Source organism: Macrosteles quadrilineatus, unplaced genomic scaffold (assembly GCF_028750875.1).
Source record: "Macrosteles quadrilineatus isolate MER2022 unplaced genomic scaffold, UCM_ALF_1.0 Scaffold_9__3_contigs__length_116548681, whole genome shotgun sequence".
Lineage (NCBI taxonomy): Eukaryota > Metazoa > Arthropoda > Insecta > Hemiptera > Cicadellidae > Macrosteles > Macrosteles quadrilineatus.
Genome location: NW_026542602.1, coordinates 88,426,942 through 88,445,671, shown reverse-complemented (window position 1 = coordinate 88,445,671; position 18,730 = coordinate 88,426,942). Strand labels below are relative to the sequence as shown.

The 18,730-nt window shown below is 34.7% G+C and overlaps 3 protein-coding genes across 4 annotated transcripts; all 3 read left to right on the top strand.

Moving 5' to 3' along the window:
- The first annotated feature begins 302 nt into the window (after positions 1-302).
- LOC129004482 (UMP-CMP kinase 2, mitochondrial-like) lies at positions 303-4,579 on the top strand. 2 transcript variants are annotated; one of them, XM_054433084.1, is made up of 5 exons: positions 303-425; positions 1,115-1,233; positions 2,103-2,301; positions 3,317-3,496; positions 4,433-4,579. In XM_054433084.1, the coding sequence occupies exons 2-5, from the start codon at positions 1,176-1,178 to the stop codon at positions 4,575-4,577; spliced, it is 582 nt and encodes a 193-aa protein (XP_054289059.1). In that variant the 5' UTR covers positions 303-425; positions 1,115-1,175; the 3' UTR covers positions 4,578-4,579. The 2 variants fall into 2 exon arrangements, with proteins under 2 accessions (XP_054289059.1, XP_054289058.1); XM_054433083.1 differs by having other exon boundaries at positions 343-425; positions 1,110-1,233.
- Positions 4,580-5,806: 1,227 nt separating this feature from the next.
- Positions 5,807-11,805, top strand: LOC129001939 (uncharacterized). The gene is made up of 6 exons (XM_054429381.1): positions 5,807-5,915; positions 6,716-6,806; positions 7,382-7,515; positions 9,203-9,401; positions 10,443-10,634; positions 11,632-11,805. The coding sequence occupies exons 1-6, from the start codon at positions 5,807-5,809 to the stop codon at positions 11,780-11,782; spliced, it is 876 nt and encodes a 291-aa protein (XP_054285356.1). The 3' UTR covers positions 11,783-11,805.
- A 1,515-nt stretch (positions 11,806-13,320) lies between these two features.
- Positions 13,321-18,505, top strand: LOC129004016 (pseudouridylate synthase 7 homolog). The gene is made up of 6 exons (XM_054432389.1): positions 13,321-13,767; positions 14,029-14,108; positions 14,666-14,801; positions 14,966-15,155; positions 16,796-16,987; positions 18,349-18,505. The coding sequence occupies exons 1-6, from the start codon at positions 13,332-13,334 to the stop codon at positions 18,503-18,505; spliced, it is 1,191 nt and encodes a 396-aa protein (XP_054288364.1). The 5' UTR covers positions 13,321-13,331.
- Positions 18,506-18,730: the final 225 nt, after the last annotated feature.

Genomic DNA, 18,730 nt, shown 5'->3' with positions numbered 1-18,730 from the left:
AAGGAAACCATTACAGGGAATTTTAAATTGGGGTAATCTCTATGGGAAATTCGCTTAAAGTGCATAACCAAGGTTATGCCTTGGTTATTACCGTTAACCTACTGTAGCCTATCAATGCAGGTATTTACAACATTTTACTTATTCAACCTATGTTACATAACTGTAAACATCAACACACTTATTTCTTGTGGTCATACTTCTGACATTTTGAGGGGGCTAGGCCCAAACTCCCTCTGGCTACAACACTTGATATAAATTTGTATAATCAATGGAGTTAAAAACAATTTTTCATGTTTGCTCGTTGAATATGTTTTATGATTAAGATTGTATATTTTTCAGCTATTTCCCCTACATCCGGCAAACTTGATGGTTTTGAAGCCTGTTATTCTTTACACGATGTTTTAGCCACTTTTGACATGCCTCAGGTAATGGTGTTTTAGAAATGATATTTTATTTGTGAAAGCTTATCAACAGCAGTGATTCAACATCATCATTGAATTTTTATTACAAGTAGACTTATCGTTATATTGTGAAATCTGGAGCCTCAGTATATCCTATGTTCTTCATGCCCGGTATAGTATAAGCAGTATTTTGCTTTTAGCTACTGTGTGGGTCCACTAAAAACTGAGTTTTTGAGTTTTTAAATAATGTGAATGATTATATTCTTATGATGAGGGAAAACTTGGTCAAAGGAAGCATACTGTAATGAAAAGTCACTGTAATGTATATAAATAAAGGGGTTAGTCTAATGATTTCACTCAATGGCGGTTCCATGGATTGGGTGCTATAGGGGCTCAAGTCTCCATCTTATTTGACTTTGTAAATATAAGTTTAAACTTACATTTCTTCACAAAAACGGGACAGAGGTTTTCGGACACAGTTTTAAACGTTAAATTGGCTTAAAAGTCACCAAACCGCTTTCATTTTAGCATAGACAAATGGATATTCAATTCTATTTGTCTATTATAATAGCCAATTTTCCGGGAAAGAACCCATCTTTGGCAACGTCCTAGAACCGCCACTGTAACCACTGCTCAAACATGAAACTTCTTTCATTCTACAATCAAAAAGGTTCTAGTTATGATGAATGTTTTTCTTTGTTGTTCTAGTACAGACGTCTTCCACAAGTTAAAGAAATCCTGGAGGAGTATCAGTACAATTGTAAACTGCGAGACATGAACAGCTTGCCCAAGAAGTATCCTTTGATAGTCATTGAAGCCCCACGGAGAAGAAGTGAGTGTATTATTTACCAAAACCGTATTTAAAACTTTTTCATTTTACTATACTTGCAAATATTTTATTCATACCTATACTTACCTATCTACTATAGTATTTTACCTATACTTGTGAATATGGTAAAACCCGAGAATAAAAAAATCTATGTCCTTTAAAGCTTCTAGAATCACCATTGATTAGAGAATGTTCATGTATTTCGTAATCAAAAACGTCACCAAGAATAAATATACGAGTTAAATTTTACAAATAAATAACATAGTTTCAATCAGCTTTTTAGCAGTGTAAAGGGAAAATTTATACTCAAACAAAGTATAAATCTAATAAATTGTTGCCATGAAGACTTATGCCATCATAAGCCCAATCTCAGAACTTTAAGAATGTAGCCAGAGCTGTACGTGATTTTAGTATCTGGAATAAGAAACTAAAAAACCTTTCCAGGCAAATTGTAGATCATATAACTTTCACAATCAGTCAGATATGTTTGGTCGTACAGAAAGGACATGCAGACAAACATATATGGTTATGTTTATTTGGATTTAAGTTTGATTATGTTTCTAGTTTCTATCAAGTATCTTTACAATGAAAACTCTATAATCTGTTGCATCTGACAAAATAATAAAAGTTAAGGGGTTCCTAACTTTTTCAAACAGTCGATAAATTATTGCACAGGTTTACTTAATTTCAACCCTTTGTAAGTAAACGTAACTAAACTAGTATCCCAGTGTGTTGGTGCAATTGGGGCCTAATATTCAACTTGGGTCTACATACAGGTGCTCTAAATACATTTCCAGCAACCTTAACGATATTAATTCTTCAACCAACTCACTTAACAATAACGAGGAGATACAAGTTTTGTTTGTTACCAGAGCGGTTCCTCGTAGCCAAGCGGCTTGCCAAGGAGCTAGACGCAGCCATCATGTTCAGTCCTCCACTAGGATGGTCCAAGTTTAGGGAGGCGTTCAACAGGTCCATAGAGATGAGAAGAGCATTCCATTCCCTCAGTATTTATGGGTCTGCAAACAACGCAATGCAATATCTGGGCCGTAAACCTGTTGTTATGTCAGGGTAAGTGGTAGCACTGGGCTTGGATAGAGTGAATGCATGATATAACATGAGCAATAACGTACCCAGTTATTCTTTCAAAGAGAACTTAATTAAATAAGTACCATTCACATGTTAAGCTGAAGCTAGTTTTTTTATGAAAATGATGGTTGTTGGATTGCTCTGAGGTTTAGAGTTGGATTTTTGTCACATAAGCAAACTTTTTAAGCAAGCCAAACAGACAGGACAGCTTGTTGTGAATTAAATACTTTTTGTAAAAGGGCCATAATAGGTTTGATTTTGTTTAAATAGGTAGAACAGTAAGTATCTGTACATGTCTGTACCTACATTATGTGAGTCTATTTTTAATAGGAAATCCTTTGAAATACCGGTAGTCTTACACCTCTTTTTCAATCAAAGAAAATCTATTTTTAGTTGACAACCTTCCTTTCTTTGTGATTGACTAAGTGAGGCCGTGAAATATTTCAATTTTGTGTGTGTAGGCTATATAAATGCGTTTCCTATTGAAAACATTCAATTACCTACTGTACATAGGTAAGCCTGCTCTTCCTGTTGAAACTATGTGAAACCTTTTTGTAAACTATGGCATGTGTCACATAAACTATAATATTACATACTGAAGGAGGATATAAAATTTGACAGTAGCAATAGGGAGGCTTACGTTTTCTCTACTACATGGTGAGGCAATATGAGCGGCCCAATTTATAAACAGTAAAAACTTAATACTACTTACCCTATACATATAAATAGCACATTAAAACAGAGCTTATCTTATACCATTTTAACTTGATGAAGTATTTTTTCTATTTCTTGAAAACAACGTCATTCAAGTGACGTTCTTGCCCTTGACATTTCTTTAACCCCTTAAAAGTTCTAACAAATACTCGTACAAGTATTTCTTTAGGAATCACTTAAATACCATGGGAAATCCCTAGCTTCAGCTCAAGAAAATCTCTGGGGCAATTTTGTAACAGTTGACTTTTGTTTGAGTAGTTTATAAGGAGAACTTTTATTTCAGATTTTGGATGGACCAAGCAACATTTGCAATCGCCAAGAAGTATTTCCCCAACTTCCCTCCCCAAAACTCCTCCGTTTTCCAGTGGCCCAAGGATCTAATTAAGCCAGACTACACTTTCTTTATCAACGAGCCCCTACCAAGATCATTCACCGAAAACAAGGAGGAGTCGATTAGATATCAGTGAGTAGTTTGTAAAAAAAATTAATTCCTAACCTAAGGAGCAACTGCTTAGAAATCGTGTTCTATCAGTAAGAAACAAAAATTAAAATTATTGAAGGTTCAAAAATAAGTTAATTAGTCGTGTTAAGTACTGTTGATTATTTTTTAAATACTTTTACTAAAATAACCGTTTTCTTTCAAAACGTAAAAAATCCATTTGCGAATAAAACAAACACAAAAAAACTATTCAAGAACCAAAAAGATTCTACAAAAAGGGTCTACAAAAGAAGTATTTTTAAATGTAAAAGAAATACACCAAAAAGATAGTTTAGAGGAGTTACATTTAAAATGTTGCCAAATAAATTCTTGGAACATATTTTTCAATATTTCCAGAAAATTGCAAAAATCCAAAAGATTTTGGGTTTGAGCTTCCAAGATGAGACTAAAATCCGTCAATGAAGTCAAAACCAAACCTCATGGGGTTTAAACTTGTATGTTGAAAATGCGATATGTAGATTAGACTAGTAATAACTGGTTGAATTTTTATTAAGAAAATTTGAGATAAAGAAAACCTTCTAACTAATTTTGTGGTAAATATGAAAAATCCTTGAACGGAAATGTTTGTGGTCAAAACTACAGGATACTTTAACATAAAATTGCAATATATTAGGCATCAAGCTTGCACTAAACCTTTATCACAAAATGTTTTTATTGTGCCAGGAAAAGACCAAATGCTAATATGAGTTTAAAAAAAATACTGCAACTCATTTCAAAACAGAAATGTCACGTTTCAGTATATGGAATCTGATCCCATCTGTCTTCAGAAGGGAAGAACCCTAAAATCCTTTGATCATCTTATACTCAATATCGCTAAAGAACTTGCTAAACTCATAGTAAGCAGATAAAAATCAACAGAAAATTTGTTTTTCTCTAAAACAATACATTGTGTGCTTTCAGGATTTTACAAGTGTACAGGCATTGGGCAGACCCTCCTGTCATAGAACTATACATGGATGATGAAGTAAAGGTTGCGACTACAGTGGAAGATATTCTGAGATATATAAACAGTCCGCACTCAACAACAGTTCCATCTGAGTCATAAAAATTAAGAATGATATTAAATTTAAACATTTTGTTCAATTTTTTACCTTTATCCATTTCAAACTTGGATAGAGCATTTTTTATTTGAAGAAGTTGTTAATATTCCATCTATTTTGAAGGAAATAGTTTGATAGGTTGATAGGTTTGCAGGAAATAACACAATATTGAGATTATTTTGCACTGCAATAATTCTCCATTTTTTTTGGATTCTGAATTTTTATCTTGGTATATTCCTATGCCTATAGCATTTATTTTGCTTTTTGTAAGGCACCCTCAAAACTCTGGTCTTACTTCTTATACTAAACCTTTTGTTAGGAAGCTTCATTGATTGGTAGCCCAATGATAAAATGGCTTCCGAGTTCATAAAAAAGTCTAATCATCAAAATCATATTTTTTTGTTTTGTTTTTCTCCATATATGCATATATGAAGAAATTTTAATCTATACTAAATGTTTAACCCTGACATATACGTGGTATAGTGTGGTTTATTAATCCTCAAAATACACAGCAAAATAAAATAAAGCAATTGAACAATGCATTATTACTTTTCAAGAGGCCAACCATCAAAGAACGATTATCAACAATTGAATCATTTTCTGGAATTAAGGTACCTATCTATTTTTCAATTCTACTTGTGTCCTCAATGTTATCCACTTAAGTTGCATTTCTTACTCATCACAATTGATTTAACATGATAAATTAAATTTAACGATTTGGTCGAGTTTAGAAGGTGTATACTAACTTTTTGATTCATTTCAATCTTATGAGTTATGCATATTATGGTTGGAAATCTTTGAGTATCGATACTGGACATTACAAAAGAAATTCAATTACTTACTGAACAACTGACAGATTGGGGTGATACATCGTAATTGTACACATACACCAACATTTTTACAATGACAAACTAAATGGGGAATTTATAGTATAAACTTTACCATAACAGCTTATTACTAAGAATAGTCCTATTACCATTAACCTTTATAACAATGATATTTTAGGTATGTTGTATGCTACAGGTTTTATTCTATTTCTACGTGGTTATGAAATTTCTGGACTTATTCATCAATGAACAATTTTCTAACCAACAAACCAACACAACCAAAAGTTACTGACACACCCACACTATCTTTTAATCTAATTATTATGATGATCGACCAGATATCACAACACATTAAGTATACCGGTACTAGCAAGTTTATTTGGAAACAATAGTATGGTACTATACAAATGAAGATGTCTATGAAAATATATGTTTACGTAACCATTATTAAATTTATATGCTCAAGTCTTGGTGTAATGTGTAATGTAAATGTTTCTGAAGACTTCTCTGCAACATGTAAGTTTTTAAAGTGATATTCAACAAATTTGCCTATTTTTCTACTACCTACAAATTAAATTTACCCTCGAAATTTGAAATGTTAATTTATAATCGTATTTACATTTAACTTGTGTTTTGGTGACAGCATTGTATTTATATATCTGTCCATCCATTTACAATCATGTTTGGGAAAAAATCTATACATTTTATTTACTCTAAAATTGACTCACTCAGAAAATCTTGGAAATTAAGTCTATTGATTTTGAGTAGTTGATGTTTTATGGAGTTTTCATGGTAAACTAAAGGTTGCCGGTTTGGACCGAAGAAAAGACAACAGTTGTTTTGATTACTCAAAACTGTACCTATAGATGTAATGTACCTTAATAATTGCCTAATCTTGCTGAAGACTAATTCATCTTCAGACATTAACAAGGAGGGTTATCATATCATTCCTTTATCATCTTTTTACATTTGTGTTTATACTTTCAGTGCTTGCTTGGGTTTTATATTAAACATTCATTCTGGTGGATTTGTGTGAAATGGCAAGTAGGGTATAATTAGCTCAAAATAAGATAAGTAAAATATGGGGTTTTCATGTGTTTTGTTACTACTATTACTAGCATTTAAGTGAAGAAAAATGGCTGAAAAACGATTGTTAGCTAAAAGAAACATTAATAAGGAATACTTTAGTGTGAGTTTACATACAACTTTTTCCATCTGGCATTATTTCTTACAACGTAAAGCTGTGTTATCATTCTTTGTCCTATCTGTAAAGAGCGAACTTTAATTTACTACAGCAATACGTGTTTCTGTTTTAGTGGACCATCCCATGAACAGGAATACAAAGCGGATGGGTATATTTCACAGTGAGCAAGAAATATTAGACATGTTAGGTGAAGAATTAGTAAGGTAAAGTTTACATATAATATATTACAGAAATTACTTGGAACATAAAAAATAATGCCCTATATAACCATAATCATACATTGTGTTTACCCTCATTTTGGGAAAATATAATAATCAACCATAAATGTGAAAGACCACAAGAGTTTTCTTAAATTCTTCAGCGATTTATAGTTAGTTAATTGTTACAATAGAAGATTATGTGGTTTTAGTTGAACAAAACTTTAATTTTAGTAAAGAAATTTTTAAACTAGGTAGTGTTAAGCTGGAGTCTTAGAGAGAAAATGGGTAATTATTTCATTTTGTTTATTAATGGTTTTTTCACGTTGTTTTATTTCATTATAATACTATCTATGAAGGCAAGGAAATCTGAGAGATGATGATGAGGAAAAGGAAAATAGTTCCAGTTAGACCTCAATTCTATACCTATTTTTTTATCAAGGAATGGCTTGAAGCAATCACCTTGGTCTAGTTACACAAGAATACTACATATTATTACTCTTTAACACATATCATTTCAAGATACACAACCGTATTTTACAAAAATGAGGTTCATTTACGATTTGATCTGTTCAGAGCAGAGGCACCCACAATGTGAGTGATCTTCTGAAGACCTACAAAGAAGAATGTGTTAGTCTTTCAGCCAACATTCAGAACACTGGTACTGATAGAATGAGAAGACCCTTCATAGTCATTGAGTCCAACTACAGGCCACGTAAGTATACTTTTCATGTTAAAAAACTACAATTTAGGGTGAAGCAAGAAGATCAATCAATTTTTGGCACTGCCTTGTTTAGTCACAGAGAAGTAAGGTAGGGAGGAAATACAGTAGTGGAACTACCGTGTGATTCAGCTCTAGTATGTTGTGCTGGAAATATACTTGCAACGAGCAAAGAAGAGCCCAAGTGACGAGCACTGTGCAAAAGTTCGTATCACACTGGACACTGGGTCTTTCTCCACCATGAATATTTGTATTACATTAGAGCGATTGGGAGCAGGTATTAGACTTTGCCCTATACACCAACGACTAACCATTGAATGTATCCTCTGTACCTTACTCCTCTGTAGTTGAGTGAGTGTTGGTGAGCTTGCTGAGGTGAATGAGGTTTCAAACCCTACTTGTGGAAACGTTTGCACCAATGGATTAGTGGTGGGAAAAGCATTAGGTGTTCATTATCAAATAGTTTCTCAAAAGTATTAATTCCTGTATTACGGTTCAGGGGCGGTTTTTGGGCGTCTTAATTTTTATTGAGCAGAAAGGGTCACGACACAATTTTTATATACTTCACCACACAGTGGCGTTAAGAATATGCCAAGGAACACTGCTCTTCAGCACTTTTAGTTTACCAATACTAAGGTCCTGTTTGTTTATATAAACGTCCTTGAGAAAATCCACTTTGCCGCTCTAGATGCAATTTAATTGATAATTGCTTTCCCAATTATTTCGATCTGCATAGTCATTGTACAAGGGTTACCATTTAACGTCAAAAAGGTGTGTGCTAATTTTGCTGAACAAAAGATTTTTTCTTTGGAAAGAAATGCAGAATGGCAAGATTTGTGGTATCAAACAGATGAGCCAAGCAGTAGTTTTGTGATGACCAATGGTAAGCTGTGTAAACTTCAACACTTACTTTACATTTAACGTACGCAAAACTTCAACATTCAGTAAACTGTGCCTTTAACTGGCTTCCAAAGCTTCACTCTCATAATCAATATTCTCTTATAGACAGATGACGGATGGCCTGTTATGACTCCCTTATGAAGTTTATCTGGGAGTTCTGAAGTTATACCCTCGACTCAATTGTGTTTCAAGAATAAACTCTTCCTTGAATTTAAATGCCTATGACACAATTATTGTACATAAACTTTATGAATTGCCACTTTGAAATTGCTTCACCCAAAAATGCATGATAGCTTACTCTTCTGACCACTGCTCGATGGCTACTAAAATCCTTCACTTCTGATGATAGGGCTCAAAATCATCATCAGTTATTTTATCTCACCGCACCCTGTGTTAAACTCCCAAATTATTCACTATGAATGAATTCTAAATTAATGATATTCATTTTTTATGGGGGAAATTGACGAAGACATTTTATTTACCAAGCATGACACAGGAATCCTTTTGTGAAAGGGTCGAGGCTCAAACGTTTTAGGACTATGAGGTATCACCCAGCAGCTATATGTCTTAATAATGATTTTTTTACGCACTTTGGTGGTAAAATAACAAAAGGTAATGGCAATTGACGGAAAAATAATTCCACACAAGGTAAATCAGATTCTATCTGAATTTAAAATTTTAAAAACATCTTACAACATTTATTATAAGTCGTACTTCAATATTTTGGATGTACGACAATATTTTGGAAACAACCGATTTGAGTACACTTTAAATTTTTCAGCAAGGAAGCTCCTAGCCAAACAACTAGCTGACATCTTGAACGGGTACTACATCTCAGTGCCTCCAAGGTGCCTCAGGGAGTATCTCTACACATTCGAGTTCAACCCTCGAATGAGAAGAGCATACTTTGGACTGGCAGTCTACGCTGCGGCCCATGAAGCACGATCTTCATATTACGACAAACCAGTTATATGTTCAGGGTGAGTGTTTTACTAATCTACCAGTCAGTTGAATGCTGAATTGTTCTTTATGATAAAATGTTATATACAAACTCAAGAGAGGTTACAATGCTTGCTTAGTAATCAGTATTGAGCTTGATCCTGAGAAAACTAGCTTTTTGATGGTTCAAACTGGGTCCAGCTTGAACATTGGACTATTAATGGTCCTGTCCAAGAAAACAGCAAATCTTATTCAGAAATTTTTTTACTATTGATAGATCTAGACACAATGAATCCTCATGTAAAAGTTGTTACCTTTTTTATCGAAATGGTTGTATTTGAAGTGAACCACCGACAGATTGAGTTGGTGTAAATTACTGATTTCTGTCCAATATGCTGACTTTTTAATAAATTAAAACTGATAGGACAACTCATTGTAAGCTATATAGCATCTTGTATGACAAGTCAACCATCTCAGTTACCAAAAATAAGGTCGCTCCCCAGAATTTTAAACATTAGCGCCATCTGTAACTGGCTCGCAGAGCTATGATATTTTTTATTTTATTTATGACAGCTGGTCCTCGTAGATGTTATGTCTACTTCAGTATACAAAAGTCAGTGATAAAACTTAAGATTTCTGGGTGAGGATTTCTTAACAATTAAAGTTTCTAAGTTGAATTCCCTTTCAGGTGAGATTTCAAAGAACTAAATTATTTGATAACATTGGTATACAACGTGATTGTTAAATTTGTATTAAATAATATATGTACAACTATTTTTTATAATTTGTTATGTCGAATCACACTATATTCGTAGGATTTGTGGATCGGGGGCTCAGTTACTACTCCGTGACAAGTGACGGACTGTAAAATCAAAGCAGAAATGTAGTGGGTTTTGGTCCTGGTGCTGTCACATTAAATTAATTACTGTATATTCTGCACTGTACCAGCTCACTCGATCCTAGCATTGCTTCATCATCCTACTCACAGATATGAGGTCCGTGCGGACAGGCTAACTAAAGATTGAAGCCACCAACCTCTTTGAAAATTACTAGTTGGATCATTGACAAACATGTTGTAACAGGTACTGGGCCGACCAGACCACGTTTGCTATTGCCAAGGAGTACGAACTAGATGATCTTCCCGAGAAGGGAGATTCTGTGTATACTTGGCCATCAGACTTGCTCAAACCTGATGTTAGCTTCCTTCTCAACGTTCCCTCCAGTGAACTAGAGCCTCAAGAGACAATACCCTTCCCTGACGACTTCCAGAGAAAGTAAGTTGAGAGGTTGAGTAAAATCTGTTAAGCTTTCAATTTCTAGAATAAGTTTATTGGTCCAGTGAACGCTGTTTTTCTTGCCAATTTCGAGAGGAAGTTGAAAGGTTGATTAAGAATTATTTCCAAATCATATTTAGAGGAAGTAAATTGACTGAAGTATATATTTAAGACAACAGTTTTTAGAAAAAAATAAAACCCCAAGACAGCCTTCAGAGGAAATAGGTTGAGTGGGTTAAGACCATATATTTTATTTTCCAATTTCTAAATTATTGTAATTCTTTTCTCAATACCTTACTTTATTTCCAGAAAATAAATAAAAATATGTCAAATAACACTTCAAATACCTATACATTTACACTTGTGCTGTTGACTCAGACGGTAAATACATATAAAAGATGGTAAGTGGTGACCGACTTTGATTGGACACTCCAATCATCGCCAGACCCAATAATTTTGTGAATGACTACTGTAATTCATGGTATTTCAAGTGTTATTAGACTTACTAGAGGGTGGTGTTCACACAAATACTTAGTGATTGATATTTGTGTTCAATAAAATAACTAATTATTTTGTAACTACAGCTCTAGTAAACTTGGTTGTGGACTGAAAGTAACCATGCTCAAGCTGTCACGAATCATTGCTCGATTCTTTTCAAGCAAAATGTAAACTCTTTCCTCTAAATTCCATGTTACTTGAAAAATTGCTGCAAATTTTTTATCGTCTATCTTCTTCTACCAATCCCAACCAGAACTACAATAATTTAACTACGGTTATAGAACAACTGTTAACCTCTTTTTGTTAAAAATTCAGTTATTTGGCTACTACAGTAATTAGGTTTTATTCAGTAAATGAGTATCTTAGTTAATTATACACTTTCCACATGATCTGTGACTTCATTCACTACTAATACCTTTAATATACTGTAATGGCATTTAAATTTTTGTGTAGTTTTTTGTTCGGTTTTCAGTACCTTAACCAAATCTGTTCTATTCAGGAGACTAAGGGCCTTCAAGCGCTTGAGGAAGCCTCGACTGAGAGAGATCAAGGAGATTTACTACTACGACACAATCCTAGCAGTTATGCAAAGCCAGATGCTGGACATATTTATGCACCCAAGGTGGAAAGCCAAGAATGTCAGATACTAAAATATACTTATCAAACCATACAACTCATTACTTCCTTCAGACTGCTCATGGATATTAGATAGATACGGTTAATAAGCCAATCAGTGACATAACAAAGCCTTATACGATGTTAAAAGACAATGTTTACTGTACCTATGATTGTGTCACCTATAATTTGAGTGGCAAGCAAGATGTACATGTGCAAAAGAACTCTTCTCCGACCTCTGGCACTTTTGTTATTTTGTACAGTCATCTCAAGAATTAATTGTCATTGGTTTAACTTAATACCACTAGCAACTTGTAGTTTGACACTCGATCTGTGTTGCTGGGGAGCCTGTCCTTCATACCTTGCACACGACGTCCTAAATTGACACATTTTTTTACTAAAAATACTGTCAACAATAAGCCCAAGCGTAGCAGCAGCTCTAAGCTTGACTCGTATTTCACATGTCACTATGTCAGGTAAAGCTTTAAGGAATTTTTATTGAGTCAACTTGGATATAAATGTACCTATATAGGTTCCGTTTTGTCACTCTTCATGGTTCATGGATCTCTTCATGGTTCATGGATATTTTGGGCTCAAATTATGGCCAATTTGTAAGGATACTTGTGTATACTTTGGCAAATTTGATGTGGATGTAGTGGATGACTATGTCCACATAATTATTTAGGCTGAGACTGGTTGATTCTTTGCAAGGACCATTTTTGTGACATTATAGCATCATTGAAAAGCCTAGCTTATTCCCTACATAGGGAATTCGCCAAAAGGAAGGGTAGTATTACCCACAGAGCACACGGCGTACCCAGGACATACTATTTGAGTGCCACATGCAGGGTATCGTGGATATCGTAAGGACACCCAATGTATATTGTATAACACCCACTTGTTAAGAGGTGTTTACCTTCATATAGCCATTTCACAGTCATTTAAGTTGTTTTATATATTATTCATAGCAAACATTAATTTAACACAAACATTTACTCACAGTTACTAATCGAGCTGGATGATTAACAGAGTTGATATTGCAGCAACACCACTCAAGAAAAGGTTAGCTGCTTGTATTAGTTAATTGTTGGCTAGGGTACACCCAACTGCTGTTGTCATCCATTGTTTTTTTTACTTCATGACAAGGAATTCTATTGTTCAGAGAAACCTTTACTGTCTCCTTAAATTACATTTTGAACAATGGGCACAGGCTCTAGAGGATGGTGTAGAAGATTCAATATGGTTGGAATTTTCATCTATTAGGTTTAAATATACCTCAGTTGCATCCTTATCTTCTTAAAATACTAATGAAAGTGACATATAGACTGATGTTGCTAAATGCATAAAACAGAGGAGCAAAATGAACACTCACTTACCCAGCTTAGAATTTATTTCAAACAATCATAACATTGAAAATGTGCTTACAACTTACAGACAGTTAATCCCAAAACCAAAAAAGTGTACTTGTTGTAGTTTGTAGTACAGTATAAAATATTTATTTCTGTGAAAACACACCAAGATTAGATTAGATTACAGCCACATTACTACAGTCATTATTGAACTTGCAGGCCATGTAAAACGATTATGATAATGGCCATGAGGCCATCTACTTTGTTGTTTTTGTTAACAGTTGCTATTGTTGTTGCTTCCATTTCTTCAAAAAGAATACTTAGGAAAGGGAAAGTAAACCCTGGAAAAAACAAAGAGAGTGCCAAAAACAAAGAGAATGCCAAAAACAAAGATAATCTCAAAAACAAAGCATATAAGAAGAAAGTAGTTGAAGAGGAATCAGAAGAGTCTTCTGAATATGTTTATTCTGATGAAGAAAAGAAAAAAGAATCACATGTTGAGGAAGATGAGGAAGAAGAAGAAGAAGACGCAACACCTGAGGAAGAGGAAAGTGAAGAAGACACAGATAAAGTAAGCGGAGAAGAAAAAGATGGAGAGGAAAGGTTGGGTGTCTTGCAAGACGAATCTGAGGAAGAAGATGAAAGTTTGTCAGCAAGTGAGGAATTTAAAGGTAATTTAAAGGCTTTTTTAATATAGATAATTTTAAATGTTTAAAAATCAATTACCATGGTATGTTCATAGTTTTGAATTAGTGTTTAAAGGAAGAAGACAAATAATTGTTACACTAGAGAATTACACTAACCAAATCTAATTGAAGATTAATTAAAGATAGTTTAGGAACATTCCAAAATGAGTGTTACAAAAATTAATTTTATACTTATGAAGGCTTTATTTATATTTTTTATCTAATTTAACTGATATAACATTTTAGGAAAAAGCAGAGAAGATCTTGAGGAAAAGGGAATTTTTTACAGCCTTAAGAGTATTAAAGCTTTCTTGACACAGCCAATGGTAAGTTCAGTATCTTAAAATTAATTTATTCTTTTAAGTAAACAAAAGATAATAGGTATCTTCTTATTTTTTCTCTGATTTGACTTTAAAAAAATACTTTTTGGGAATTGCAAAAACAGATATAAAATTAATTATTGGTCATATTTTATTAGAAGACTGCTTATTTCAAATGCCTGTATCATGCTTCTATGTTTGCTTACTACACTCAAAATTATTGATATGGGTTTACTTGTTGAATACGTGAGACCAAATTACATTTCTATCCTTCTTTACCTTTTCAATTTATTTGTTTTTGATCCATTTAAAGATCTCAAATCTTTGGATAGGTAAATTGTGTAGTTCAATTCATTCTAATTACAAATTCACAATTAATTTTGTAACTAGCTGTTCGTCAAAATAAGGATTAATAAATCACTAAATCCATTAAAGGAGGGGGGATATAGCAAACTAAATATAGGTAAGAAAAAATACAAAATATTCTTTTTTCTAAAGGTAACCATCTAAATCCTGTGAACATTTGTTATGCTTATCTTATTGTACTTGTATTGTACTATTAGTATCAAGAGGACGCAGAAATACTTGAAGTTCTCAAGAGATTCAACCATTCTGAGGTCCAAGCCCATGAAAAACATGAAGCTTATAAGAACAAACCTCTAGAAGCATTCTACGTAGTGGACGGAGTAAACCCAGATAGTAAGCCAAATATCTTTTTACAACAAAGTTTACATCAACGCACTTAAATACCAGATCACTATAGATGGGATTTTTATCTTAAAATAGAAAAATAAACTATAAAATATTGTAATAAAATAAATTTCATTTAAGAGTCAATATTATAATTGTATTTCTTTTTTTAGCAAGAAGAAAAGTGGCCCAAACTCTGGCTCACAGGTTGAAAGGCTTATATTTAGTTAATCAACCAAGGATTTTACTCGGTCCTATTCCTAAGGAATCTGGGGCTAAAAAGGCTTACTTCGCACTCAGCAAATATGCCATTGCCAATAAAATCTTGATATCACTCTACCATAAACCTGTGGTCGTAGAGAAGTAAGTATGTTTTTTTTCAATAGGTTTAATGATTTATGCAATCAAGTTGTCGTACTGTTAAAATAATTACAATTTTGGGTCTAAGTCTGAATTTTCTTTAGGGAGAGTTCTGTTCAAGATCAGCTAAAACAAATATTTATGGGTATTTGCAAGTTTTAACTGTTGTTAGGAAAGTATTTATATTTTCCAAACTGCGTACAGTTTTATTTTTTATTTTTTTTTTTTTTTTCCTTAGGAGGCTAGGCACGAGCCCGGAATCGTTTTTCACATTACTTCAGGCTAGAAGTCCCGCGCTTTAACCACTAGACCAGCTCGCTCCACAAACTGCGTACAGTGGAATTAGTTTTATTTTTTATTATTTATTTTGTATTTATCGAATAATAAATTTCCCACATTGGGAATTCTATTACCTTACCCAAAGGTAAGACTTCATGGTAAGACCTGATTTACTGATTTACTTTTTTTGTTTCGAGGTCCCCAGGAGCCAAAAACACTGTTCAATTAATATCTCCCTATATTATACAACTACTCGTATTATAAAGTCTAAATATATATTTTGAGTTCTGTTAAAACTTATACATGGTACTTATAATACTTATATGGTATAACTTACCGGTTTTGAGGTTAGGTGGTGTCGTTGCCTCTTCTCCTCAACCTGGCCTGTCTGGACCTGTCCTTGTAGGCAAGGCTGGGCTTTGTGGCGGGTGGTTTGGAGAGTTTTTTTAGTGCGTTAGGTTTGTGGATGGGTGTTTAGGTTGGGGAAAGTTTAGTGGTGGTACAGGAGGGCGTCGTGAAGGTTCAGAGGAGTTTTTTGCGCGATTCCGCCCTGGGAACGGTGACGCCGTGGTAGTTAAATGACTTTAGGGGTTAGGGGTGATGGGTTCTGGCGTCGGGAAGGTTGAACGATGAAGGGGTGCGACACAGCGGATTGAACCACGACGCCGGGGCTGGGAGTGGTATTGGTTAAGTATGGTAGAACTTGTAAAGGACAGGGACGCGTTTTTGAATATCGGAACCTTTTCCCGGCAACACAGACGTGTTAGAGACGACATCGGGGGTGGAAAGGTATCTAAGAGATACTAGGTAACAGATCCCGGTAGGGGTTTAGTTGGGGAAACTTTCGTGCGGGATACCGGACAACGGGTTTGGAGGCGACGCCGTTGGTAGAAAGGTATCAGTGGAAGGTTAGGTAAAGGATCCCTTAAGGGGACTTCTGAATTCGTTTGGGACAACTTTCAGGAGGGATACCGGACGACACTGGGGGTTTGGGGGTGACGCCGGTGGTAGAAAGGTATCAGGGAAAGGATCCCTGAAGGGAACTTTTGGATTCGTTTGGGGAAAATTTTGGGAGGGATGCCGGATGACACTGAGGGTTTGGCGGCGACGCCAGTGGTAGAATGGGGTCGGGAAGGCAAGTGGAATTAGTCGGTAGGTAGGGGAAGGTGTAACGGGTACAGGGAGTGAATGGGGCACGTTACAAGGCTTACTGGTATGCCTATATATTTGGTATGATATATTGTATATATATATATGGTATGTTTATATATATTTAAAAAAAAACTATCTTGATATTTATTAGGTAACCATTTTTGCTTAAATTTGCCATATGTATAACACTAAAATATCTTTTTTGTTTTCAGCTACTGGATAGAACACGCAAGCTACATCATGGCCAAACTATGGGACAAAGCAGTGAAGTTACCCAGTCCCAATACAGATGTATATGAGTTCCCAGAGGATTTACTGAGGCCAAACGTAACATTCGCAATATTCAACTCTCCTCCGCCAAGAATCGGCAGAAGTCCAACAAAAACTTATTTGAGGGAACAGAGGTAAGCTCTTAAGCCTGGGCCTGCGTCACACTAGGCTACTTACTAGCTGCTATTTAGTACTAGTAGTGGCTAGTGAAGTAGCCGCTAGTAAGCTGTCACACAACGAATGTCAGTAGCAGCTACCTAGTAGCAGCGATTCAGCTAGTCGATGTCATTCCTGCCTTTGAACAGGAAGGAAAATTGTAGTTTAAGTGAAATGTCTTCTGTTGGTAAGCCGGGTTAAATTACGGCGATTAATTTTGATGTGTGTCTTGATTTGATAGAAAATATCTGTAACAAGAAGAAACCCTCTTGGGTGAGGGAGTGTATTAAGAGAAGAGACAGACTGGGTGCATCAGGAACACTTATTAGAGAACTAGCTGTTGAGGACCCCAAATCATACCACAATATTATGAGAATGTAAATGTACGTAAATAAGTTTGATTAGCTGCCAACCTTGGTAACTCCTTTTATTCAAAAAGAAGACACAAAAATGAGGATGGTAATAACATGCCGAACAAAATTGGAAATAACCTTAAGACATCTTGCTACTTGTTTAAAATCCCTCCAGTACCTTTTCAGAGTGTCCCATAATACCGGAAGTGCTTAAAGCTTTTTATGAAGTATCGGATCAATTTATACAGGTATGTATAGTCTGGGAAGGGTTAAATAAGTCCTGGCTAATGAAACAGCTGATCTTTTTAGTCAGTATAACAATAACAAAACTACGCCAGCATATCAAACTACATTCTATACTAGCCTTGCATTCATATTCATAAATAAAAAAAGCTTAAGATACATACCTGTAATAAGTTGTGTCCCCATCTCAATTGATAATGATGATGACATAATACTATAGTTGTGGACAAGGTAACGTGGACCCGAGGGTTGGGTTTGTGCCCCGAGCTGGACTTATTTTTATTCCCTATATGTCAGTGGTGTAGTTGTAGGAAAAATCATCAAGGTTGGGAAACCCGTTTCCATATTACCCCCCCCCCCCTACCTCTACGCCACTGCTACAGCTACGAGTTGAGGAGTAAAATATGTCAATTTTGTGTGAAATTTGGTATTGGTACCAAATAAACAAAAGTTTATAGGGAAACATTAGATATTACAGGTATTGTTTTTTTTTGTTTTTTTTTGCTTTTTTTATCAAACAAAGAAAATAACTTGATGCTAGGCTCCTCATCACCTTTGGTGTGATTTCGGTCAAGGCAAAAGGTGTGTTGAGTAAACCATACCTGGCTCATACCACATATCTAACCCATGGGTCCTAAACTTGTTCACAACTTTACAAGTTCAACTATTCAATTTTGTAAAAAATACTGAACAGCTAAGTCTTATAATAACATATGTACGTAACAATTAAATTATTTCAACAGACAGCTGCTGGTGTACAAGAGAGTAACAGGGGCCAAGGTTTATGTAGTCAGATTTCCAGAGTCAGCAAAACATCTGTCAGACAAAGTGGACATGTTCCTACTGAACCAGGGGCCCAGAAAAACACCAGTTTCATTTGAGATCACACTTGCTGAATAAACTACACTCTAGTTTGTTATGCTTGTTCTTACTTTCACCCCTAACTTTTTTGCTATATAATATATGTATTATGCTCTAGAGACAATATTCTTGATTACTCAGTGCCAGAAACCAAAACTCAAAAGCCTTACCTACATAGTAAGTTTATAGAAATGTTGTCTCTAATAAAAAATAACTACTGTATCTATAATTTATCCAGTCTAGGACCTGTCATGTTTAGATTTT